Source organism: Etheostoma spectabile, chromosome 3 (genome assembly GCF_008692095.1).
Source record: "Etheostoma spectabile isolate EspeVRDwgs_2016 chromosome 3, UIUC_Espe_1.0, whole genome shotgun sequence".
Taxonomy (NCBI): Eukaryota; Metazoa; Chordata; class Actinopteri; order Perciformes; family Percidae; genus Etheostoma; species Etheostoma spectabile.
Window position 1 is genome coordinate 11,284,192 of NC_045735.1, and position 25,620 is coordinate 11,309,811.

The 25,620-nt window shown below is 40.1% G+C and overlaps 2 protein-coding genes across 3 annotated transcripts in view; both read left to right on the forward strand.

Annotated features, from left to right (window-relative positions):
- The first annotated feature begins 1,436 nt into the window (after window positions 1-1,436).
- On the forward strand, window positions 1,437-7,787 carry vmn2r1 (vomeronasal 2, receptor 1). The gene is made up of 14 exons (XM_032509639.1): window positions 1,437-1,660; window positions 2,189-2,480; window positions 2,578-2,820; window positions 2,938-3,129; window positions 3,285-3,410; window positions 3,609-3,793; window positions 4,312-4,432; window positions 4,508-4,735; window positions 4,885-5,008; window positions 5,579-5,739; window positions 5,851-6,046; window positions 6,197-6,411; window positions 6,507-6,706; window positions 7,023-7,787. The coding sequence occupies exons 1-14, from the start codon at window positions 1,437-1,439 to the stop codon at window positions 7,342-7,344; spliced, it is 2,829 nt and encodes a 942-aa protein (XP_032365530.1). The 3' UTR covers window positions 7,345-7,787.
- A 5,858-nt stretch (window positions 7,788-13,645) lies between these two features.
- Window positions 13,646-25,620, forward strand: part of kcnab1a (potassium voltage-gated channel subfamily A regulatory beta subunit 1a) — a 113,169-nt gene continuing 101,194 nt past the window's right edge. The window contains exon 1 of one of the 2 annotated variants that reach the window (XM_032508468.1): window positions 13,646-14,156. In XM_032508468.1, coding sequence (XP_032364359.1) covers window positions 13,882-14,156 — 275 coding nt within the window. In that variant the 5' untranslated portion in view covers window positions 13,646-13,881. Of the gene's footprint in view, window positions 14,157-20,502; window positions 21,266-25,620 lie in introns of those variants that run through there. The other variant, XM_032508474.1, reaches the window with a different exon arrangement.

The window sequence follows — 25,620 nt, forward strand, 5'->3', positions numbered from 1 at the left end:
CTATAACGTGCCTACAATCTAAGTCCTTGTATAGGTGAGAGTAAATGCAGCTTGTGTTAACCCCATTCTGCTTTATTTTTTATTTTATTTAACCAGGAAAAGTCCCAATGAGTTACAGTAACTCTTCTCTCAGGGAGTCCTGGCCCAGACTGTTGGCAAAAGGTTTCAAAATACATTAAAGACAAGACAAAGGTTACATACTACACCAAAAAATCTCTATACATACTAGAACACAAACAAGACATCACACTTAAGCCGATACAGACATACAACTTATAGGACACCTAGCTAAAAGCAATTACACTGTTCAGTTAGAGATCTTTAAAAGATTTTTAAGAGTATTGAAAGTTGTAAGTGATTCTAGATTTAAGGTGTTTTGAAGTTCATTCCAGACATTTAGTGCATATGATGAGAAAGCAGTTTCACCAAGCTCTATTCTTGTTGATGGAATAGTTGATAGTAATTACACAAAGAGAGACAAAGACCCTTTTCCATTCAATCAGATGAGAACATTAATGTTTTTGATGGCTACATAATTGATTTCTTGCAGAACTCATCAGTATCAGTCAGATGTCTTTCATTAGCCTGAGACAGATCACAAGGGCTCAATCACACACACACACACTGAAGGTAATCATTTAGCAGCAACTATACAAGGACTACATCAAAATATCATTTTTTTTAGATTTTTCTGCTTTCTGTGTGACAATTTTCCTTTAGTATTATTTAATGTAATAACTGACGTTTTGACAGTAGCCTATTTGTATGCAGTCAGCCCTTATTACCCAGCAGAGGTCCCTCTGTGTGCTGGGGGTTCAGGTGTGTGTTTCTCCCTGCTGACTGAGAGACATGAGCAGACAAGTTCAGTCACCCATCAACACACATGCAGACCCACAGGGGACAAGACACAATGTTGGAACAGTAGCTGTTGCATTAAGACAAGTTATCACATGTAGCTGCCAATTAACTTGTGGCCCTTGGCAGTTTATCCTATGCAGCTGACCTGAGTGCAGACTGGTAAACTGATTTGTATTTACAGGACAGAAAAAGAGAACAAAATGATGTGTGTGTGTGTGTGTGTGTGTGTGCGTGCGTGGACATGCGCGTGTAAGTGTGTACATGTTTGGTGGTCCAGTTTGTGCTCTTGAAGGTACACAAAAGCAATGTAACACTTTTTGAACCAAACATTTTACACACAATTAGTGAGATCATAATGCTTTGGAATTTACAAAAACTTACTAAAATTAACAAAGGTTTATTGTTCAATGATGATTAATATGCCTTCATTCAGTGTCCTCCTTTTCAGTTTTGTTCTCAGGTTGCCCCGTGCTGCACATCTCCCTTGAGAGAAGACAAGACACCTGTCACACTCTGCTGTTTCCTTTGCTGTCTGCCACAGCGAGAGCTCTCCCGACTCCCTTCTGCATCTGCATAGCATGGAAATCTCTCGCTTTTTGCTTGGATTATGCGGCTTCATCCACTTTTACAGCTCTGTTTCAGCAGAGTCCACATGTAAGCTGAAGGCCAAGTTTAACCTCAACAGCTACAAGGATGTAGAGAAGAAGACGGTTGTTATTGGGGGGATGTTTCCCATTCACAAGCGCATTGCTTCCAGTGATGGCAACACTTCAAAGGTGCCTGTGTCCTCGGGGTGTGAGGGGTGAGTAGAGCTGCTCGTATGTCTTTTTTCCTCATTGTGACTGTGTTGGCTTTTACTTAAAGTTGCTGTAAGAATGTATTGCACTAATCTTAGATAATCTCATAGGCCTATTTAAGTGAGATTGTTTAATATTTTAGCCCTTAAATGAGAAATAATTTGACTCGAGTATGTGTTTCAGCCATACAGAGTACTTTTGAAAACTCTTCACGCATGATTTTTCTATACAAATCAAGACAGAGCAGTGCAGCACCTCTGGGGCCAATTAGCCACAGTAGCCCATATTTTTATGGGGGCAGGCCTTTACAGTGTATTACGCAACAATGATCAGCAAGTCTGCAAACTGTCCTCTTGTGGCTAATTTAGGTCACAACATCAAGTGATTAAAATAGTCTGTGTACATATATCTTCCAGTCATCAAGTATTTTAATTTTGCACAAACTGTATGTACAGAGTTTTTCTTTCTTTCTACAAAAGCTTTTGTACTACAGTATATCTACTTTAATCTCATCGCTTCCCATCATCCTCCAGGTTTAACTTCCGTACCTTCCGCTGGACCCAGACCATGCTGTTTGCCATAAATGAAATTAACCAGAAGGACAACCTGCTGCCTGACACCAACCTGGGTTATGTCATCTATGACTCCTGCTTCACCATCTCCAAGGCCGTGGAGGGCACCCTCACCTACCTGACGGGCCAAGATGAGGCTGTACCCAACTATCGCTGCGGGACTGGGGCCCCTCTGGCTGCTTTGGTGGGTGCTGGGGGCTCCGACCTGTCCATTGCCACGGCTAGGATACTTGGACTTTATCACTTCCCACAGGTAGGCCAGTACTGAGCTAGATGAAGACAGGGAGAAACGAACAACTGAACAAGTTCATTACAACAAAAGTAATGTGGGTCTCCTCTTTCATCTTTAGGTCAGCTATTGTTCCTCTTGCTCCGCCCTGGAAAGTAAGTTCCAGTTCCCCACCTTCCTCAGGACCATTCCCAATGACAAGCACCAGTCTACAGCTATTGCCCAGCTGGTGCTTCACTTCGGCTGGACTTGGGTGGGCACAATAGCGGCCGATGATGATTATGGCAAGTATGGCATCAAAGACTTTAAGGAGCAGGTGGAGGAAGCTGGTGTTTGCATCTCCTTCTCTGAGACCCTGCCCAAGGTAACATTTTTTCTGTCAATGTTTCATTATCCCACTATTGATCACACTCTGGCATGCCTGTCTCTTCTAAAGATGTATCACAATTTATTCCATTTGAAAAATATTTTTAAACTTCAGGTCAATTCCCCTGGGGTCATCCAGCGTATTGTTAAAACTGTAATTGAGGCCACAGCCAAGATCATCGTGGTCTTCTCATCAGACGTAGACCTCAGTCCACTTATCCTCGAGCTGCTCCGGCACAATGTGACCAACCGCACCTGGATCGCCAGCGAGGCCTGGGTCACCTCCGCTCTCATCAACCAGCCTGGGGTGAGTACTCAGTCCAGTAAAGGGAGAAGTCTCATTGATTGGTTGACTAAACAGAAATGAAGCAGATGCTCCAGTAGCTCTAACCAGTCTGAACAAAAAGTGTACATTTGTAAACATTTTGAACTGAAGTTGACAGTGTGCATGTTTTTACCCAGGTGAGCTCCTTGCTGGGCGGTACCCTGGGCTTTGGAGTAAAAAGGGCTGACATCCCGGGTCTTCAGCGCCGTCTACTGGAAATAGACCCCTATGCTGACCCGCTCACAGAGGAATTCTGGGAAACGGTGGGTATAGCTGACTAATTGGCCAGAGTAGCTTTGGGGTGATAAATTATCCAAATTGATCTCCACCAATCTATTAACCACATGTAAAATCTGCTTGTGACAAAAATGCAGCTAGTAATAACACATCTTGGCTTGGACTAACAGTTGCAGTGGCAATTGACTGTAAACAAGTTTGTGACCTTATTTTTTGTCTTATAGTTGTTTAACTGCACATTAGACTATAGCAAAGCAGTGAAGCAGGCGAAACAGAGGGCCATGGAGGAAAACAGCACGCTGTCCAGGGCAGTAACGGGGGTCCCTGATGGGCTGTGTACAGGCAAAGAGTCTCTGGCACAACTCAATAACACCTACTCTGATGTTTCTCAGTTACGCATCACCTACAGGTCAGTTCTCTAGGGTTATATTGTTACTATGTAGTAGTATAGTATTTACTGATTCTAGTAATACAACTAAATTCTTCTTACCATCATAGTACTAGAATTTGCCACAACAAAACCTTTTACGTACACGGCTAAGAACATACCACCATTAAAGAGTCAGTTTACCCAAATTACAGAAAGTAGCCAGAAAAGTGCAAGAATTTTGAGATTCCAGCCTCTTGAAATTCCTGCTGTCACTCTAATATAATGGAGGTGAATGTAAAACACATTTGTGCTGCATAAATTGATGAAAAGCCAATAACTGACAAGAATGATTTGGGGGTGGGGGTTGGGGGGTTAGTGTGCAGAAGCGCCATCACTCAACATTGCTTAGAACAGCTTTAAGTGAAAATTAGTTTTGTCTTTTCATGATTTGGGTGAACTAATCCTTTGATATTAAAGTCATGCTGATGGAAATGTGGATGATGGTGCAAATTGATGATGATGATGATGAATATGATGATGAAGATGTCTCCCCACAGTGTGTACAAAGCTGTGTATGCTGTGGCCCATGCCTTGCACAACCTGGAGCACTGTGAAAAGGGAAAGGGGCCATTCAACGGGAACGACTGTGCCAACATCACCAACTTTGAGCCATGGCAGGTAAGCCTGTGTTTGTGTGTGAGAGACTACAACTGTTTTTATTTGCATGCGTTTCACCATCTTTCTCTCTCGTAGCTGATGTACTACATGAAGAACGTGCGCTTCAAAGTACCGCACACGGGCGAAGAGATCTACTTTGATGAGGGGGATGTAGAAGGCGTCTATGACATCATCAACTGGCAGTTCAATAGTAATGGGGAGATATCCTACGTTACTGTGGGACGTTACAATGGCTCCGCAGCCCCAGAGAACAAGATGACCATAATGAATGACTCCATTCTGTGGAACAATGACATGTTGGAGGTCAGCAGCAAATTGATCAAGATGGCCATGAACTCTTCTAGATTATGATTGGTGTCACATGCATGTGTGTCTCTGTAAATCTGTGTGTGTGTGTGTGTGTATGTGTGTGTGTGTGTGCGCGTGTGCGTTTGTGTGTGTGTTTGTTGCAGCCCCCTCGGTCAGTGTGCAGTGAGAACTGCCAGCCGGGCACCAGGAAGGGAATCCGGCAGGGAGAGCCAGTCTGTTGCTTTGACTGTATCCCATGTGCTGATGGAGAGATCAGCAACTCAACAAGTCAGTATACGACTTTCAAACTGTTATAGACATGAAGGTATCTTCCTGAAAAGTCACAACTTCTACTAAAATATAAACTTCAGTGAATAAATTGAGTACTTTTTATTTTAATCAAACGCACAACAAGACAATATTCAAGATGAGCTGTTTTATTTAATTTCTTAATAGCTTGAAACTACTCAACTTAACTTTTCTTAAATTTAATTTAGCTGTGCCATACTGGTATCTGTCAAAAATGCATACGTGTGGTCCTATTTGGAACAATTATAAAACAAGCAAAAATAGAATAATCACAAAACTAAGCATCAGAATTCTATTCAACAAATGCAATGCCACAAAAATCTGCTATTATTATTATGATTATTATTATATTATTATTATTATTATTTTACTCATTGTGAGAGATGCTAGATCAGGAATATCTTGTGTTTTAGAGGACAACTGACTGTACTGGGCCTCAATTTCAAATCAGCAATAAACATGACCCTTATTTCCTTCCTTCCTTCCTTCCTTCCTTCCTTCCTTCCTTCCTTCCTTCCTTCCTTCCTTCCGTTCCTCCCTCTCTGTTAGATGCTCGTGCGTGTATCCTGTGCAGTTACCAAGACTGGTCCAATGACGCTCATGATACCTGTGTACCAAAAATCATTGAATTCCTGGCCTTTGGAGAGCCTCTGGGGATCACTCTCATCATCATCTCAGCCTTTGGAGCACTAGTGACCATCGCTGTCGGGGTGAGACTTACAGGGAAAACACACCTCCTAGTGAAGCCAACAGATTCCTTGTTGCAGAAAGTAGGGAACTAAAACCTTAAATGGTGGCTTTCGCTGTTTTTCTTTTTCTAGGTGGTGTTTGTTGCAAACATTGGCACCCCTTTGGTGAAAGCCAATGATCCTCTGTTGAGTTTCTCGCTACTCTTCTCACTGGTGGTGACCTTCCTCTGCTCCATCGTCTTCCTCGGAGAGCCTCAGCACTGGAGCTGCATGACCAGTCAAGTGGCCCTGGCCCTGGGCTTTGCTCTCTGCCTTTCTTCCATAATGGGTTGGTACTTTGTCTTTTCTTTTTTTTTACTGTAATGTTGTGTGTATGTCTTTGTATGCATGTAAGTAAATGTACACTGCATACTTGGGTAGTGGGCCACTGTAATGTACAGTAAGCCTGTTACTGTCTACTAACTACTCTATAATTCAGGTAAGGCTGCAGTGTTGATGATGAGGGCTAGGGCTCTGAAGAAAGCGCGTGCCACTGCCAAAGCAGCAGCCAAAGCTGCAAAGAGCGGCAATCCGGATGTCACTGTAACCAACACATTAAACAACAATGACGCCAATGCCTGTACTAACCCTGAAGTTGACAGTCTAACCTGTGCCCACCAGAGGGCGATAGCTGCTGTGGCTACAATAATACAGGTAAATGCATTGTAAAATAGAAAAGATGTCAATCATCTTACTTTACATCTTACTCTGACCTGATCCTGTGATATATCTGAACTTCTTCTACCCAGGCTGTAGCCTGCACAGTGTGGCTCGTCATCCTCCCTCCATTCCCTGTCGAGAACACCTCTGCCCAGAATATAAAGATCATTCTAGAGTGTGATCAAGGGTCTGTGGTCTTCATCTGTTGTATCTTTGCCTATGATATTCTGCTGGCTCTGCTGGCCTTCATCTTTGCCTTCATAGCCCGTAAACTGGAGGACCACTTCAGGTAGGAAACACACGGAAACAAGGTTTGACGGTAAATAAACAGAGTAACATTGAGCATATCAGTTAATATCATGGCAGCCAATGAGGTAAATGGACACAGTGGAAATAAACAGTAACAAAAAAAGTGTATTGTAGGGCAATGTGTGCAAAATTGTGTAGAATTAGACATCTGGCACAAACACACTTGTATCAATATTTGAAAAGTGACATTTCCACCTTTTTATATCCGACCATTGAGATTTGGGGTATCCATATTTCTCTTATTAAATCCTTTTAGTGTAAAGAAAATTTCTTCTGTCTATCAATGTGTCTTCCAGTGAAGGAAAGAGTGTCACGTTTGGCATGCTCGTCTTCTTCATCGTGTGGATCTCCTTTGTCCCGGCATACCTAAGCACACGTGGCAAGTTCATGGTTGCTGTCCAGATCTTTGCCATCCTGGCTTCCAGCTTTGGCCTGCTGACCTGCATCTTCCTGCCCAAGTGTTACGTTCTTTTGGTCAAACCTGAACGCAACACAGAGGAGATGATGAGGCCCCGCGCTAAACCACGTGATGGGACCTCGACCGGGACCTCGGCCTCACTCGCTACCGCTGCTACTGAGGTCAATGCTACGATAGCATCCACAGCTATTGATGATTAGTGGAGCAGTACTAAACTGAGCCACAATACTGAAATAATGTAGATGGCAGATGAGCCACTGCTTCATTGGTCAACTAGTCCAGCTGATTAGGGTTCCTAGTCATATATTTTACAATCATCATGTTTGGTCAAAATATTCTATTAACATGCCCTAGTCAAGTATCTTCACATGTGTTAGAGAGGGTTGATTTCAAAAAGGAATATCCATGCGGGAAGAAGACTACTACCTCACTGATTACTTAAAAAAAGTTTCCAAAAAATTGCTTTTACTCTTAATGTCAAATCATCGTTGTGGTAGCAGAATTAAAATTAAAATTAAAAAAAAAGTCAAGGTTTTATCTCAGAAATTATACTGCTGTACTACTAGTTGCAAATCCATTTCAAACACATTTGACAATTTGTAAACATACACATATTTAGCTTATGCTGTTCCTATTAAAATAAAACAAAGTTTACACTGTAAACTTTTCCAAATACCATAATGCTGTAATACTGTCATAATAACTGTTAGCAAAATACATTTCATAATAATATAATAAATGTTATTTTCAGTCACTATGATACGTGTTTTTCTTGTTAAAGCAACATATTTGTTCATGCTCATTTTGGGGCAGTACTATTCATTATTATTGAGGAAAATCTAGTAAAAATACAATAAATTGCTTTGCACTCCATAACTGTCAACTCCAAAATTGAGTTAATGTCTTCTCACAGTTATTAAGCAAGATTAACACTAAAATTATCTTGTTTAGACTTACTTTTAGCTCCTTGTTATGGTAAAAATTTGTTGAGGTTCTTCTGGTTGAAACGGACATGTTAAGGTACAGTGGCCTGGGAGGACAACCCAGAAGAAGAAACATAAATGTACTGTGTGTAAGGAGCATGGCCAAAGTGATCCAGCAGAGGGAACTGTGGAAATAATGAACCTCTTGGTTGCTCTACTGACTGTTGGCACCACAACCCCTGACCCTGGGTCAAAGTTCAAAGTGAGCTGGATTGTGATAAACAGTACAGCATATATATATATATATATATATATATATATATATATATATATATATATATCTATCTAACAGTATATATACATACTGGTCAATGTTTGGGGTCACTTAGAAATTTCCATTGCACTCCATTATAGATGGTATACCAGCTCAGATCAGTTGCATAGTTTTTTTTAACCAAGTAGCAGTTTTCAGATTACATTATGTGCTTACATAATTGCAAAAGGATCTCCAATGTTTTGTCAGTTTTTAAAAAAATGATATCAGATTAGTAAACAGAATGGGCCTTTGAAACATTGGATGATAGTTGCTGATAATTGGCAATGTAGATATTGCATTACAGATCAGCCCCCCACTCAGATCAGCTGGTATTCTGTCTATAATGGAGGGTATGGAAATTTGTAAGTGACCCTAAACTTTTGACCGGTAGTGTATATGTATATATATATATATATATATATATATATATATTATATAATATATATATATATATATATATATATATATATATATATATATATACTGTATATCATATATCTTCACAATATTTTTTTATTTATTGTTTTTCTGAACAGCATTTTTCATGTGGGAGAGGCTTTTTATATTAAGACTTTCTTCTTATGCCTTCTGCTTTTTTCCCCCAGATCGTAGAAAGTGATGAGAAGTTGAAAGAAAATGTTATGTTCTATAAACCTTTGAATTTCTGAAATACTTTACAGTTGGAGATTAAAAATGCCAGAATACATGTGTGTGTATGTGTTGTTCTTGCTTTATGTGTGCACGTGGCTTTCCAGTGTGAAGCTGTGAAGTCTAGCTAAAGCTGATAACAGAGCGGTGAAGGAATGTGTTTATAATTTATTGTCCACTGACGAGTGTGGAAAGGAACAGTAGTGGTAAATCAAGATCAAATGTGCGTATGTGCATCATTGTGTGTGTGTGTGTGTGTGTTTGTGTGTGTTCATGCATGCACTAATGTTACCTTACAGTTGTTTTCAGTTAACATTTTATTGCTTTATAAAGTCAACAGTTTACCTTTCATCTGTTTTTCTTTGTTTCATATTGCAGATCCAAGTGCAACATAGTGACGCACGTGGAAAATGTAACTGAATCTATTTTAAAATTTTGGAAAGCATCACACACATATCTTACTCATCAGCACCTATTGGGATTTCCCTCCTACCCTGTTTAAGGAGCACTGCATTCTAAATTAGCCTGCGTTGTTTAGATTACTTTTGTGATTCATTTCAAGTTCTCATCCACATCATACGCCTGAAAGACTTCACGTCCTTCATTTCTCTTTTTAAGTCTCCATGTGATTGATAAAGGACTAAGTGTGTGGGACACAGTCCAAATGAGCCAACGAGCTAAAGTCATTTGCTCATTTTCCAAATGCAGAAGTTAACTGTGTTTACGCATGTGGGTGGGTGCAGTGGTAGTCACTCAAAAAGATTTATAGAGCCAGTGGCGTTACTTGGAGGTGTCCATGCTTAGTGTATGTGTTTGCTTGTGCATGGTTGTGTTTGTTGTATGCATGTGTTTGCAAAAGTGTTAATGCTTAATTTCCAGATGAAAATAAAATGACTAAGTACAACATACAGCAGTATACACCCACTGAGGGAGAGGCAAACTGATGCTGCTGCAGTGAGTCTTTGACATGTTTGATCAGTAATAAGATCAGTGACAAACTAGAGGAAAAATAACATGTTGTCTTAAGCCTGCAGAACAACGTCATACTCCTTGGCATAGTTTTTGTTCACCTTTATTTATTCAGGGAAGTTTAACTGAAATTCAGTCCAAATGGGAGAAGGGTTGTAACAATTCACACTGAAATGAGAGCTGACAGCAAAGAAGAACATTTAAATATTGACACCAAGAATGAGATAGTCTGGTAGAGATTATGGCTAAATCGGGTTGGTTTAACGTAAAGAGTGCATGCCCCTAATCAGTCAGAAATGGGTAGCAGGAGCAGAGGGAGTTGAATGGGAATGAGTGAGTGACATAAGACAGTCTTGCTGTTTGAACTTACGCTAAGCTTTATTTGAGTTTGTGTCTGTATATTGCTGATATGTAGAACATATAGAGATATGATCTGAGGCATTCAGGCTTTTGCCTCGTGGTGTTAAGAGGATGTGTCAAAACTCACACATTCACACCTGTTAACCTGTGTGCAGTCGTACTTGCTAAACTACTAAAAACAAGTTTCATCACTAAATAACTAAATGGATGCTGTATACTTTAAAGCTGATTGTCTTAAAACAAACCTAAAAGAAGACAGAACCGTGTCCATATAAACTCATGCAACATCTACTTAAAATTACGCATAAAGCAATCCAATACCACGGAAGTTAAACCCACCACAACTGTGTATATTGTTATTGTATAAATGTAGAACTGCACAGTGCAACTGTACTACCATTGATAGTTAGACCAATCAAACAGCAGCATCTAACATATTAGAGCAAGAGTTGGGTGTACCACATGCCTTTGTATGTGCGTGCCTGTGTATCTGTGTATCAGTTTGCGTCTCAGTAGGGGTTCAAGATAAAGAACTTGAATGACGGGTTTTGTCCATGCTAGGATTTCTCTCTTAGTGACGAGGACATTACAGAGAAGTCAGATTGGGTTCACTTTGCATGATGAACATTCCCCAAGCAGTAACCTTGATGGACAACAGGTCATCCAGGAGTGCTGTGTGCAGGCCTATGTGTGCAATGTTAAACGTACCATATGTTATCCATCCTTATCTTTCAATGGTATGGCAAAAATCTCCATCAGGTTGGCTTATATATTTCTAATATTTCAAGGTATTTATTTTATAGTATCGCCCAAGTGGTAGCTTTCTGTGACATGGTCTTAAAAGACACTGCACAACCCTGCAGCAAACAGCAGAACTCTAGCAAATGTCTAATACAAATTAGTTGTCGACTACAGACACAGACAGGTCTGTCCTTTATCCCTTTGCACTGTACAGTCAGCACTGACCCCAACCTTTCCCCCCAGGCCCCTCAGACACGTTCACTAAGCTATCAAGGTCTCATTACCTAGCTAAATAATTCAGGGCTGACACTCCATCGCTGATCTATTCACTTGACCTTTGAGGACACTAACCTCTGGGTATCTGCTTAGACATTGGAGCGTACAGGTTGAGCACAAGGAGCCATTTAATGGATGAGTGCGCATAGACTTTATGGCATTTTCCCACTGTGTGGAAGCCAATCATGGCTGCTAATGCTGGCAGCTCTGTCCTGTTTATTAGATTTGGGTAAGTTACACTCCAGCAACCCCAGCCATCTTGTTAGATAGAGTTATGTTAGCTAAAGCCATTGGTTAGTTCTCTTTCTGAAAGCCATGTCATGATAAAAAAAATGTTAGACGCATGGTGTTATGCTTCTTAAATACAAAGAAGTATTTAAGCTATAAGCATCTAAACAGGGTTATGTTTTCCTTATCAGACTTATAATACTGAGACTGACTAGGTCAAGAAGATCAATGCTCCTTTATTTCTGTGTTCTTTATTTATCATCTGCTGGTGATGACGCTTTTGCCCGAGACGTGCCGCTTTAGCCTCAGTCTTTTAGCACAATATCATGTAAATAGTCATTAAGTGCATATTTAAGACACACTTTACAAGATTCTCGCCTTTGAAGAGAGTCAGCTGGACAGCAGGAGATAGCGATTTCACATCAGAAGCTAAATAGAATTCAAGACTTTACATGGATGTTCTTATGCAACAAATTTAGTGAGTGAATTTCGAGCATCAACAAATTGTACCTCTGATATTTCTCTTATCTTTGCAGGTAAACATTACAAATGTGTAAACAAACCTTTATGACTTAAATTGACGTGATCTTCTCACATTAAATTCATACAGCTAAAACATTTTAATTTCAGACTTAAAATGCAGTGCTCCCTGTTGCAACAACAAAGCTTGCCCTTATCCTTTGATTTGGACAAGTAAATCAGCGCTTTCATTTAGCAAGCTTTCGTAATAAATGAACTCCACTTCACTCAAAGCCTCTCTCCGTCCTTCATTACCCACCACCCTTCTCCCCTCATGACACTTTGATCTTCCCTCTGTATTTGACTAAACTTTTGTTGAGTCAGGTGGCCTCCTGCTTTCCTTTAGTACCTGACATGAATTTGCATCTTATCAGCATGCAATTCCTGTCCACCACACAAACAATGATTGAATGTGTGCGTGTCCTTCCATTCAACTTCAGTATATATACATTCCCCCTCTTTGCACAGTGCTGTTTTGCTGTTTATGCGTGGCTGTATGCATCTGTGGTCAGAAAAACTAGAGGAAAAATTCAAAGTCTGATTGAAAAGTTGTGAAGATGGAATCCATAAAGGCTCTTTGGTGTGTGTGTTTATTTGAAATCTGAACTTTCAGCAGAACAAACACACAAAAATGAAAAAACAAGACCTCACAGAAAACATTTATATGTCAATTTACACGCACATTCAAGCTAGTTGGCAGTGCTGTGCAATGTTTTTATGCTAGCATGCTTTGCTCCTAAATTAAAAATGTTATAGTCAGATATCAACTTTGTTGTTTTGGCAAAGGTGGATGCCCAAAATACTGCAAATATTTTATATATATATATTTATATACATATATGTATGTCTGTGCCCACATATTTTGATGCCAAATGTGTTTCCACATTTCCACATTATTATGCATGGCAGAGGTGTACATTTGTGTTTCTCTGCCTGGAGTCTTATGACATGAGGAATGGTGTTAACACTCCAAGACTCTGAAATGGTCCGGGAGGAGTGTAAATATAGAGTTGTCACTAAAACCAACCCAGAAGAAAAAGAAACAGTGTGCCAGTGTACTTTTGGAGTTAGTTGATAATTGTTACAGTAATAGCTCTGCTTCAAAGTATTTCCACTGTGTTTATTGACTAATTCAACATTGAAAAGCAGAATTTATTTTCTCTTAACTACCTACACTTTACATTGTTTGTCTGAGCTCACATGAATGCAGTTTGTGTATGTATTCAAATAATTTCTTATATGTTGTTTTAACACTTGGACATATCTGTGTACACCTTTGATGTATGCAGTGTGTGTGTGTGTGTGTGAGTCTGTGTGTGTCTGTGTGTCTGTGTGTCTGTGTGAGAGATGGAGTGTAGACATTGTCGACACCCTGGCATGTTTGGCTCCCTCCTTTTAGGCCAGGCCAGGCGGCGGTGACGAGACAAGGAAACCACCAGGATCCTGTTTCAGGCTAGATAAGGCTATAAGAGACCAGAGAGCACACTGCACAGACAGACGGAATGATAGAGAGGTACATGACAGACACAGAATAAACAGAACAGAGAGTTTGAGAAGTGTAAAGGATGGCCAAAAAGTAGAGAGACAAGGGTATATCAGTCAGATCAAAAAAACATTCCTTAGTCCTGCATCACTCTCTGAAACTGGAGTTCTCAGTCAAAAAGAAGTACTTGCAAACACTTTGAAACCTGCAGCTCATCCTCTGCATCTTGCTTCCGGAACTCTGCCCTTGAGGGGAGGGGGCACCCTCTGGGGCCATGCTAGCTGCCCGGAGCAGCGGAGGGGGGATTGGTGGTGGACATCAGCCTCACCACATGCACCGAAAACACTCGGTGGCCTCTCTCAGCGGGACCAAAGCCCACCGCAGCAACTCCCAGGATGCCGGGAAGCGTGGTTCCTCATCCGGGAAGCAGGGGGCCCAGCAAAGACACAAGGTGGCGCTGATTAGAGAGATGGAGACCAACTGGTACCTGAAAATGTTTGGACTGGGCAGAGAGGACACAGTCTCACATAAGACTGGCATGCCCTACAGGTCAGTTAAGCCCTGGGAGTGTGTGACCATGTGTGGTTGTTTGTGTGTGAGAGAGAGAGATTAAGTAGTGCTTATACAGCTACACTTAGCACAGTGCAAACTGATGGAAGGCCTAATGTTTTGTACAGAGCTGCTTGTAGATGCACAAAATCACTTGACTCCATTGAGACACACACACACATGCATGCACATACACAGAACATGCATGCACATACACAGAAGGGTTTTTGCTTCTCTACACACTTGCACCCTTGAAAGGTGCAGGTGTGGGGGAATGAATTTCGCCATGTGTATGACAATAAAGTACCTTAACTTACCTTTATTAACACTATGCTTAGCAAAGGGGTGTGCATGCATGTGCAACATACACATGGTGTGCGCATGGACACTGTATTTTTGGGCTGGACCATCAGTGCTACAATATCTGTAGACACATGGTCCCCCTGCTGTCTTATCATTTCATTTGTGAGCATTGTGTGTCACAGGAGTCAATATGATTATAAAGACCTTTGGCTTAGAGTTGTGTCACCTGATCTGGCCGTAGTGCTAATAGCCAGCATCTGTCTTGCCGAATTAGACTGCGTTGACATCCTCTAACACCATGGTGACAAAACACATGGAGGCTGGAGGGAGTGTTTTGATTCTTGTCTGTGTGACTGACAGACAGAAAGCCCCAATGGTGTTGGTTTCCAGGCTGGGATGTGCACAAGTTTCCACTTTTGGAAGTTAGAATATAATTGCAGCAAGTGGTGGTTGTTTCCCATCTCTTCCCATTCTCTGTCTCTTCTCCTTTTTCTCACACATAGATATTTTCAGTATTGGGTTACCCCCCCCTTTCCTCACTATGTCTTCCCTCTCGTCGCTCTACTCTCCTTTTTGTTACTAATCCATCTGTGGCCCATTCCAATCATTCAAGCCTAAAGCGTCACATTCATGGGTCTGTAGTCCAGCCTTTCTCCTTTCTTTTTATCTCCTCTCCTCTCTTTTTCCCTCTGTCTTTATTCTCCAGCCTCCCTGCTGGTTTGGGCTCTGTTCACGGTCTAATTTAGTAAAAACAAAGCACAGCTTAGACAAGAGACTCAGGATGATTAAGAGCCAAGGGCGCAGTGTTGAGGTCTCCCAAATATTTATGGATCCATTTATTTTGTATGTAGAGCAACAAAGCAGAAAATGTAATCTATAATCCCAATTTGTTTGTACACTACTCAGAGAACATGAACTGGCTAACGGTTACAGAATCACACTGTATGCACAGATCAGCTGGGAACTGACAGAGGCAGCATGATATTTTTGTCAGGAACTTTATTCTGTCACATGGGTTTTCACTCAGCTTTGCTTCATGTTCAATTTCTGGCAGCTTCTATGTACTCTGTGATTTTTGTTTTTAAATGGTAACTCATTAGCCACTTACAAACTAGCTCAGCTGCTACTGATATGTGTATAGTCATAGTTGTTTTATAATCTCAATAGTAGAACCCAACCTGTAGGACTTACTAGCATTGAAGTACAGTGGAGTATCAATATTCAGTGCTGATGTAGAAGTTGCAAAATATATCCTCTCTTATACAAACAATGTTGACATTTTAATTTAATTTTAATGATTGCAGTCTTTTCCTAACTTTTCACACATGGTTTGCCATAGCCTAACTTAAGTATTTATCTTAACTTTGCTAAACCATCCTTACTACATGGATTTATAGGAATCAGTTTGCTAGCTGGCCAACCACCTAGCAAGCTAATCAACTGTCTGGTTGCCCCATAAGAAAATGCTTACACATTTTGCCACAATAGCTTACTCAGTGGGCTAATTCCTGTTTTTATATATATACTGTGTATATATATATATATATATATATATATATATATATACTGTATATATATATGTATACATATGTATATATATACAGATATATATATCTGTATATATATTCCCCACCTCTCAATCACCTACAAAGAGTTAATGCATTTTAAATCAAAACAAGTCAAATACTACGTCAGGATGAGATTTCAGATGTGGCTTCTAATGTTATTTTAGAGTTGGCTTGGCAACATGTTAATTGCTGCACAGTGCTCCTTATTTACAGGCCCATAAAGATTATGATGACAGCCTTTTGTGGCTCAACTGACAGATTGACAGGTGCATGTGGAGTGTTTAATGCTGTTGGTATGTTTCTACAGTGATGAGCTCAGTGGAAGGACCAATAAAAAGGACTCCACTGTGTGAATCACTATAAGTTTAGCACGGCCTTTACACATATGCACGTACATACGGACAGAAAACACATTTCATAATTCATTCCCTCTGGAGAATCAATACGGATCGTTAGTGTCTGATCATTGGGACTACGTTATTATCACAGGGATTCAGTCTTCTGCTTGATAGAACGACTGAACGATTGACTCTGACCAGAAAAGACGTGAGCATGAAATGAAAGCCTCCAAAAGTCTCCATAGCCAACTTGTGCCACTCAACACCACACACACACACACACACACACACACACACACACACACACACACTGTCTGCCAGCTCTCCTCTCTGAGTCCCCGTCGTGGATGCCAAACAGCATGCGATGGCTGGATATCCACTCTCTCATTTGAATCAGAACAATTGCTACAATTTTTAGCTCTCCAGTGATTTTGCATTAAAACTGGGGCAGAATATTATCACAGAAATCCCAGGCTTTTATAACTGAGCTAAAAATAGCATTTTCTCCCCCTCAAATATGCATTTTGTTTCCTCCTACAAATCTACTGCTAATGTATTTTTTTATATGAACAAACTATTAACTATTTCTCCTCATTATTGTCTTTATGCACCTGTTGACAATTTCTAAATGAATTTGGCCTTGCTAGATTAAGGCAACTATTTTAGATTTTCTGTAACTAGCAAAATACCAATCTCCTTGTAAATTTTTCTTTAGATGGTGTTTGTCATTGTTGTCTGTATGATATCGTGTGCACACATAACCTTGTCCTAATCTTGTGCTTGAGCAAATTGTAAATAAACTGGACTAAGAGATAACTTGTCCTCTGCACCCTTGTCCTGGCTTTGTTTTCAGGCTTTAGAAAGTCAAGCCTGTCTGCAACTAAAGCTCATGACTATGGTTGGCAGAAGGCTTAACCATTAGCAACATTTTATTTCCATCTCTCTGTTAGTTTAGCCTTCTTCTACCTGTAGCCAAAGGCTAGTAGCTGCGGCTAAAGCTTACGGCTATGGTTAGCAGCAACTATTAGCAACATTTTCTCTCCATCTCTTAAACGCTTCGCTGATTTTGACATGTTTTATTCATGAACATGAACTTGAATCACAGTACTGCAGAAGAGAGCTGCAGAAGGAGGGCTACATTTTCAAATTCTGTTTTTTTTTTGCCTTTTTTGCCAGAACACTGCATACCCCAACTTTAAGTAAAATAATACGTTAATAGAGCAAAATGTGAACTGCCAGTAAGTAACACAATGGATCATCATTAAGTGGCAGCACAGTTGCAGACTGTGATAGGCAGATACACTTAAATGCTGCAAATCAATTCTGAAAGTTGCCAACGAGCTATAATTGTTGTGTTTTCCATCAACATAAAGCAAATAAGGAAACTTGGTTGGATGCAATGTTAACCACAGCCAACAGTATCACTGCCATTCTCTAGATATTGGATAGATATTTCCTTACACCCTTGCACCAGAGACAAAGGTGTTGCAACATGGTTCTGCATGGAAAACAAAAACAAATGTCCCAGTAGACATTGATGAATGAGGTTTGGAGCTGCTGCCAAGATTGGTGGTTTGATTCACACAACAGCAACCCTTGCACAGAGCATGATAATAGTATCCTCACTCTTTCTGATGTAGCCAAACAACCGAATGCAGTGGAATAGTGTTTTATCTCCTCGGCTCATCTTTCAAAAACTTTTAGAAGAATAAAAGAACAATAAAGATAAGAGCCTCGGGACAGCTGGAATTTTGATAATGCAATGCTGCACTTGGTGTATTGTCCATACACTGTATTTTGTGTAGTCAATGTAATATAACGTTATCATCCTCACTTTGCTTTCACTCTTCAACTTTAAGCTGGTTTAGATTTTCAATGATAGTAACAATGGGATTTAGTGGAGAATGTAGGCCAAAGCACTGGTGTCCCTGAGGGCTGGAGACTGATCACTGGCATAATTATTGCTGCCATAGAGTCAGATGGCATAGAAAGAGCTTTCTCATTCAAGTAAACAACACATGAATATTGATGTATATGCTGTATGCTGCTCTACATGTTCTGTTTCTATCACGCTGTGCACCACTGGATGATTATTAGACACGCAATTATTGTAAAGGGATTCATTCACTGGAAGGAGTGCATGTGGGGGTGGTGGGGGCAAAATAAAAGAGAAAAATATTACTAATTAGTCTCAGGGAGCATGAAATTGATGGAAACAGTTCAGAATGAAAAATAGGTAAGGGGAGATGAAGTGAGAAAAGTGTAAAATGCAGACATAAATAAAAATCAGATGCACCAACTGGACCCCATAAACTGACCTCTCCCTGCTCTATCCTTCAGTGACTCACCTGCTTACACGCGGAGCAGCTCTGAAGAGATTGTGACTGTTCGCAACACCAGAGGCCAAAATTAAAAACATTAAAAATATATAGAGAGAGAAACTCGACTGTAAAATAAATAGTGAATTGTCATTTCTAAAACAGCACTCTTTGTTCCGCCAATATTAAAGTTGACTTTATATGCATTAAACATGTGTGCATACCAGTATGTAGGCTCCATGTGTATGGATATGTGACTATAAATACGCTGTAAACACACTCTGGCATTGCATAAGCTCAGCTGACATTCCTGCTGCCAGGCATGATCAGTTTTTCCACCCATCTTGCCGGACAGTGGACACAGCTGACCCTCTGCCTCAGCCTCTGTCGCTAATTCGGTATTGTGTGTTAGTACCCCGTTGTCTTTGCGTTGATACAATCACTTTCTGCCACAGATTCATATTTTCTTAGGTTTAGTATGGGGGTCTGGTGCCGGTCAGCTCTGGAATATTTTACCCCTTACTGTAAATATGTCCCCTTGCAGGATCAATTAAAGTATTTTTTTATTCCAGTTTAGAAAAAAATACAAATTTTGAGTGTTTTAAACATTCTGCGGTTGCAAGCCGTTTATTTGTACAATTGCTTTTGTCATATGGTTATTACTAAATTTAAAGAAATGCATCTTAAAGAATGAAACATTATTCCAGGATTAACAAAAATGAAAACAAAAACCAGAACCAGGTTTTTGCACAGTAAAGTTTGGATCCCAAAGTTTAAGAAACAAAGGCAGCCAAGCAGTCATGTGATACCTGCAGGAGAGAAGAAAGTAGCTGGATCCTGACAAACAAAAGTTAAACTTAGAGGATGGAACTCTTTTACGATAAAGAGCTTCAACAGCACATTCACAACTAGTTCCATGTGTCATTACATCATTGCGTTGTTTGTGTGTGCATGTGTATGATGGATCCATCCATGTTTGGGTGATTTGGCCAAGTAGCAATTTCTAAAATGATTTGTTGAATACCAAGGGAATATGTGTGTGTGTGTGTGTGTGTTTGTAGTAAGAATGACAGTGTGTGTCTAAACTCAAATTTCCTGATATGGGAGAATGGCATTCCTCATGGTTCCCACAATCCTCTGAAGGACCAGACATGATGTCACTCCCACAAAGAGGCCAGAGGTGTGTGTGTGTGTGTGTGTATGTGTGAAAAATCAGGCCAGAAGAAAGAGGCTTCCCCATTTCATTTTGTGGTTCATTTCATTACAAAAACACTGCCCAGACTGTTAACAATTGTGCATAACTCGTCTTTCGTGTGAAAGTGTGTGTGTGTTTATTTTAGATGTTTGTCATGGGTGAAACTCCAGTTTGTTTTAAAAAGAGACAGAGGAGAAAGGGAGGGCAGGGTAAAGTAATGACAGGCAAAAAGGATAAAATTGATTACTGTAAAAAGTAAATATTAAAGGGTTATTGAAGGTTGAGGATGGAAAAGTGAGTAAAACATGCACACTTATGATGACAACAGATGGGTGGAAGGAAGGGAAATAGCGAGAAGTAAATGCTGTAAGAGAGACAAGATGAAATCAGGAGTAAATGAAGGGCTTACGACAGGGAACACTGAGAGACAAAGGAGGAATGATGGGCAAAGTGAGAATGGGAGAGAGGATAAGAGGGAGTTGGAGAGAAAAAGGGTAAAGAACGGAGAGAGAGAGAGAGAGAGAAAAAAAGAGGGAGGGCGGGAAATAATGTCCCAGATTGCCATGCCATTTAATAGTGAGCAAAACCAAACTGAGCTTATAATGTAGACTGGCTGAGCAGGGGGCAAGGTGACAGCATGAGTGTGTGTGTTGTGTGAGAGAGAGAGCAAAGGAGAGAGAGCGGGATATCTGCATGTGTGTATGTGTACAGAGAACATATGTGACATAGCCCATGGAGGAGCACATGTAAAGAAAAAGCCTGTTTCCCTGTGTGGATGTGCAGCCTGCAGACAGTTTGGACTCAAATTTGGACCCTTGAATACTGTTTTTCTATTTTCAAATAATGTTTTTCCAAGTTGGATTTTCCTGCATGTCTTCTTTTTTGTATAAGAGGAAAATACTTGATATGTAGCTTCATCCAGAGGAATACTTTCTTTTTCCTTTGAGCGTTAATCTCACACTCACACATACAGTAGAGTCCTCTGCTCCATGTAGCGCTGCGTGGGTGAGGCGGCCTACCTGGATTACTCTGAGCGTACATGTTTTTGGGACAGACTCACAGAACACGGGAGAGATTGAAAGAGAGGATAAAGTGAAGAAGAACGCCGGAAGATGTACTTGTACAAAACAACATGCCCGGACATCCCCAACCCGAAGCAAAAGGGGTCCAGAGGTCAGGGTGTGGTCCAGGCCCAAGGCCCTGGTCAGCTGAGGCTCGCCAGGCAGATGTCCAAAGGGATGGGGCCGCGACCCTATGCTCCTCTGATGTTGTGGACACCAAACAAATCCAACAGTATGGTGCAGCTCAAACACCTGGAGGAGTTTCTCAACTTCCACTCGTTGTCGCTGCACGATACGGTCAAGAGCCAGACAGGCATGCTGTACAGGTAACCACACTTGCCTGTATGTGTGTGTGTGTGTAGTTGTAGGACTTTCCTGGAGACTTTAAGCAATAGTCCTTAGTATTCCAAGACTCACATCCACAGGGTAATTTGCTGCCATGGCAACAGCATTACTGCTAAAAGGGAAGGATGTTGACTCTGCCCACTGCTAACTTGAGAGAGTTGTTTACAATATTTAGTGTGTATTAACTTTAGATTCCTCCACCTTGCTGATATACCTATTACTTTATCACAAGTCCTCCAAACCAAACGACAATATAGGTGGTTTCTTCCTAACTTCTAAAACAACCCATAACAACAACAACCCTTTCATAAATTAACCCCCCTCGCGGTTGCAGGAAATTCAACCATCATGAGCATTTTCCGTCCTCATCATGGATGTATTAAAAAAACTGCATACACCATTTGAGCCCTGTTCAATTCTATGAAAGTGGGAAGTCTCTTTTATCATCTTTGGTTCCAGAATTGACTGTCAGTATATCGAATCAATGTCATGTGTGATGGATTCTGGATCGTTGGATCTTTGTTTAAAAATGCTTTATTTGTATGATGTCATGTCTGTTTCTGGGAAGTTGCGTTCACATTATTCTTGTTCCATTGGAGATAAAAAAAGAAAGGTTTGTAAACTGGTAACTGGAATAAAACACAATGGAGATCTGAGGTGTGGAAAAAGCTTTTGAAAAGTTTATCTAGAAAACTAGAACATTTACCCACTGAGCCCACTGAGCATCTTTGTTTCCAACAGTTATAAGGTCATCTATGTTATACAATGCAATGGCCACTGCATCATGGGGACTATTGATCTCAATGTGAAACCCAATTGACTGATCACGCTCTAAGGCCACATGTTAGTGTGTTGTATGAGTACTTGATAGACTACAGTATCTTCAATTTGAGTCATTACTCTATTACTCTTGGCAAATTCGTTATTGAAATAAACAAAAGGAGAGAGAAAGGGGATTTTCCTATGAGTGCACTCATTTTGTAATGAGTCACATTAGTATTGAACCTTGATGCAGTGCACACATTCACACACAAATAAATCCTGTGGCATGACAAATGACCAAACAAACCACATGAAGCCAAAAACATTAACTTAATGCATTTTCTTAGTTTGATTATAGTGTTTAAAAGTGAAAAACAATCATTGCAGTATTCACCAAAAACCTTGGACAGTTTATCATTGAAATTTACCCACACTTACATTGTGGATCAACCCGGTCAATGCTTATGTGTGGAGGAACTCACAGCAACGTTCACATTTGCTACACAGTCCTTTTAGCTGCACAACCAAAGCATTTTTAACTGGACATGTGTTTCAAAGCAAGTGATGTATCAGTAATAGAAGCAGTTGCACCTGGGTCATGTAGAATCAGAATGTATATGTGTACAACACCAAACAAAAAAAACATGGTTTAAATCCTCTTCCAAATAGCTTATGAACTGCAACTTGTTATAATAGTTTTTGTTTTGAAGATGATCTACTTCATGTATGTGTTTCTCTAGCACTGGTAGAGACCCACTATGCTTATGTGTTTGTTGTTATTCCCTCTGTGACAAAGCATCATGTTGGTGAGTGGTTTGAGTGAGTGTTCGGGACGTGCAGGTCACTGCTCAGCCCTGAGACTAGAAAGCAACATGTAGCTGCTCTGTGTTGTTGTTGTTCTTGTTCTAGACTAAACCATGTAATTCTCAGATAAAATTTCTGTTGTTGGTTGTAGCTTGTGATTAACCTTTCAACTTTATTTATCCATGAAAGTTTTCTAAATACAAATGACTTTTATGGACACTCCCTGCTTCAAACCCCCACATTCACTTCTGTCCTCTATGAGCATTATTAAACATCTATCAGCACCACATGAATAATATCATAAATACAAAATCCAGATTGATAAAATGAGCGGAATACACCTGTAAAAGTGATATTTATTTTCATTTCTGCATATGTAATACCAATCGCACAATCAGAATCAGAATCAGAATCAGAATCAGAATCAGCTTTATATCCAAATAAGGCTCCAAAGTGTTGATTAGAAATGAGGTGTCCATGTGTGTTTTATATTTGGAGAGACTGCTGGCTTAACATTTCCATGAACTGTATTTTGGTCGTTTGAACAGCCTGTTCATTCCCCAGGCGCTCTCATCACTGATTCTGTGGCTATATTCTGTAAACATATTTGACTATATTACAGTCAGTGTAATTATAACATGGCTTAAACTTGTGTTGGTACAGAGGAAATTACAGCATGGAGTGTGACTTTTCCATCACCCCTCCGTGTCCACCAATGGAGAGAGAGAAAGGAGTCGGGTTGAGGGGAGAGGGGGATGGCAGGGATAAAGGCCATATGAGCCACAGCTCATATGGCCATGTGCTGTCAACATTTTACCTTGGGACCTTGGCATATATGTGTACATGGACCTGTGTGTTTTGGTGTGCAAGTTTGAGTTTTTGGGTTCATTGCCATGGTAACCTAATAAAAACAGCTGGCTGCCTGATTCCTTTTCCAGGTCACTGTGTATTGGTGGTCAAGACCTGTGCTGGGCACTTCTTCCACACAGAAATGTAAATACTTTAACTATAAAACAACTAAATCCAGCCATGAATTTACCCAAACAAAAACCTTCAACTACAAAATATTAATATGAAATGCTTTTATTAACATATGAACACCCCCGAGGCAAAGATGCAAATCGGTGAGGTGTCCTCAGTGCCCTTATTACTAAAAAATAAATAAAATTATTACTAATTTTCCTTCTGGCTCTGTAGAGAGAGGTGAGCCGTGACATGCCAAAGTCTGAGGAAGCATTTCCTGACTCAAACTATTTAGCTTGTGACCCCTTAAAATAAAGTAATGTCTATTTATGGTGCACCTTCATAGGTTTCTGTGACAACTCCACCGAAGAGAGATTGCTATTTTTCCTTTTGAATACTTAATAGTGGTCTGAAAGGCGTTTTACTCTGCATTAATTCACAAAAGAAATCAGAGATAAGGTCATGGAAAAAGCTTGATTGTGTAGATCATTTAGCAGGAATGTATTATTTGTACTAACCTCAAACTAACTTAAAATGTAAACAATATTTGAAGAAAACTTTTGATTCAATTTAGTGCTTTACAAAGACAGACGTGCAGGCGTGCATGCACATCACACACACATGCATGGTTTAAATTATTTCAAACGTTTGCATTTGATTCATTCAAAATTATACAAATGGCACAGATGGAAAGAGAAAGAAGAGACAAAAATACAAGCAAATATGAGCCTCAGCTTCACAGCGTGCCCTCACATGCCCTCCAGTTTATTATTCATGAGTGTGTGTGTGTGTGTGCGCACGTGTGGGTGTGTGTGTGTGTTTTCAGTTGTGAAGGAGCCTCAGTATGTCTTTCTGTGTGCTTGACTACTTCATCGTTAATATGCATCTTGACCATGGACTGTAGGCTATGATGACTTCTTACTGTGTTCAATTCAGAACAAATGCATTCAACATTTCCTCTGGGCAAATGTGGCAAATGTTAACGCTAATTATCCAATCAGGACCAGATACTGTCACTATGTGACACTAGTGAACCGTGATAAGAAAGCAGAGATCAGCAACTTTGTTCCAGAAAGAGTTGATTTAAAAAGAATTTTGAGAAACTGACTTTGACAGCCAGCCAATGCACCTGTCGGTCAATGCTTCCACCATCTGCCATTTTTGAATCACTTCAATGTGAGGAATTCTTCTGCTTACCTTTAATATTGCCAGAAATTGAATTTGTATGAAATGAGTTAGTGAAAGTTACATCATTTCCTACACAGTTTTGTTTTTGTTATCAAGTTTTAATTGCTCTTTTTTACATTTGTAAAATGTTGCATTATGCCATTATAATGCAGCAATATTTGGTCTGGTTCAGTTTTTGCACTTTTTGTGATAGTGTTCAAAGACATGCTTTGGTGAAATAATTATGTTTTTGGTATTTCATTTAAGAAGGTAGCTGCTTCAGGTCACACAAGCAGTTTCCATGTTTTCATTTGGGTAACTTAATGAATATTAAGCTGAAAAAATAACAGCCTTTCTTGTAAAACAACGAAAAGCATAAATCTAGTACATCCCCTTTTAACCTAAATGGAAATGCACTCTGCTGATTTTTGATCACACAGACTGAATTATCATCATCAATTCAATCAGCCTACTGGGAAAATAGATTAATCAAAAACCCATGATATTATTAGATAGAGAGCAGGGAATTATGGGTAAAGGAGTGAAGGGGCATTTAGACCTCCAGGGGGCAGAAGATCACATTATGAAGCATATGCCATGTGCTTAGCATACAAGTGTGTGTGTGTGTGTGTGTGTGTGC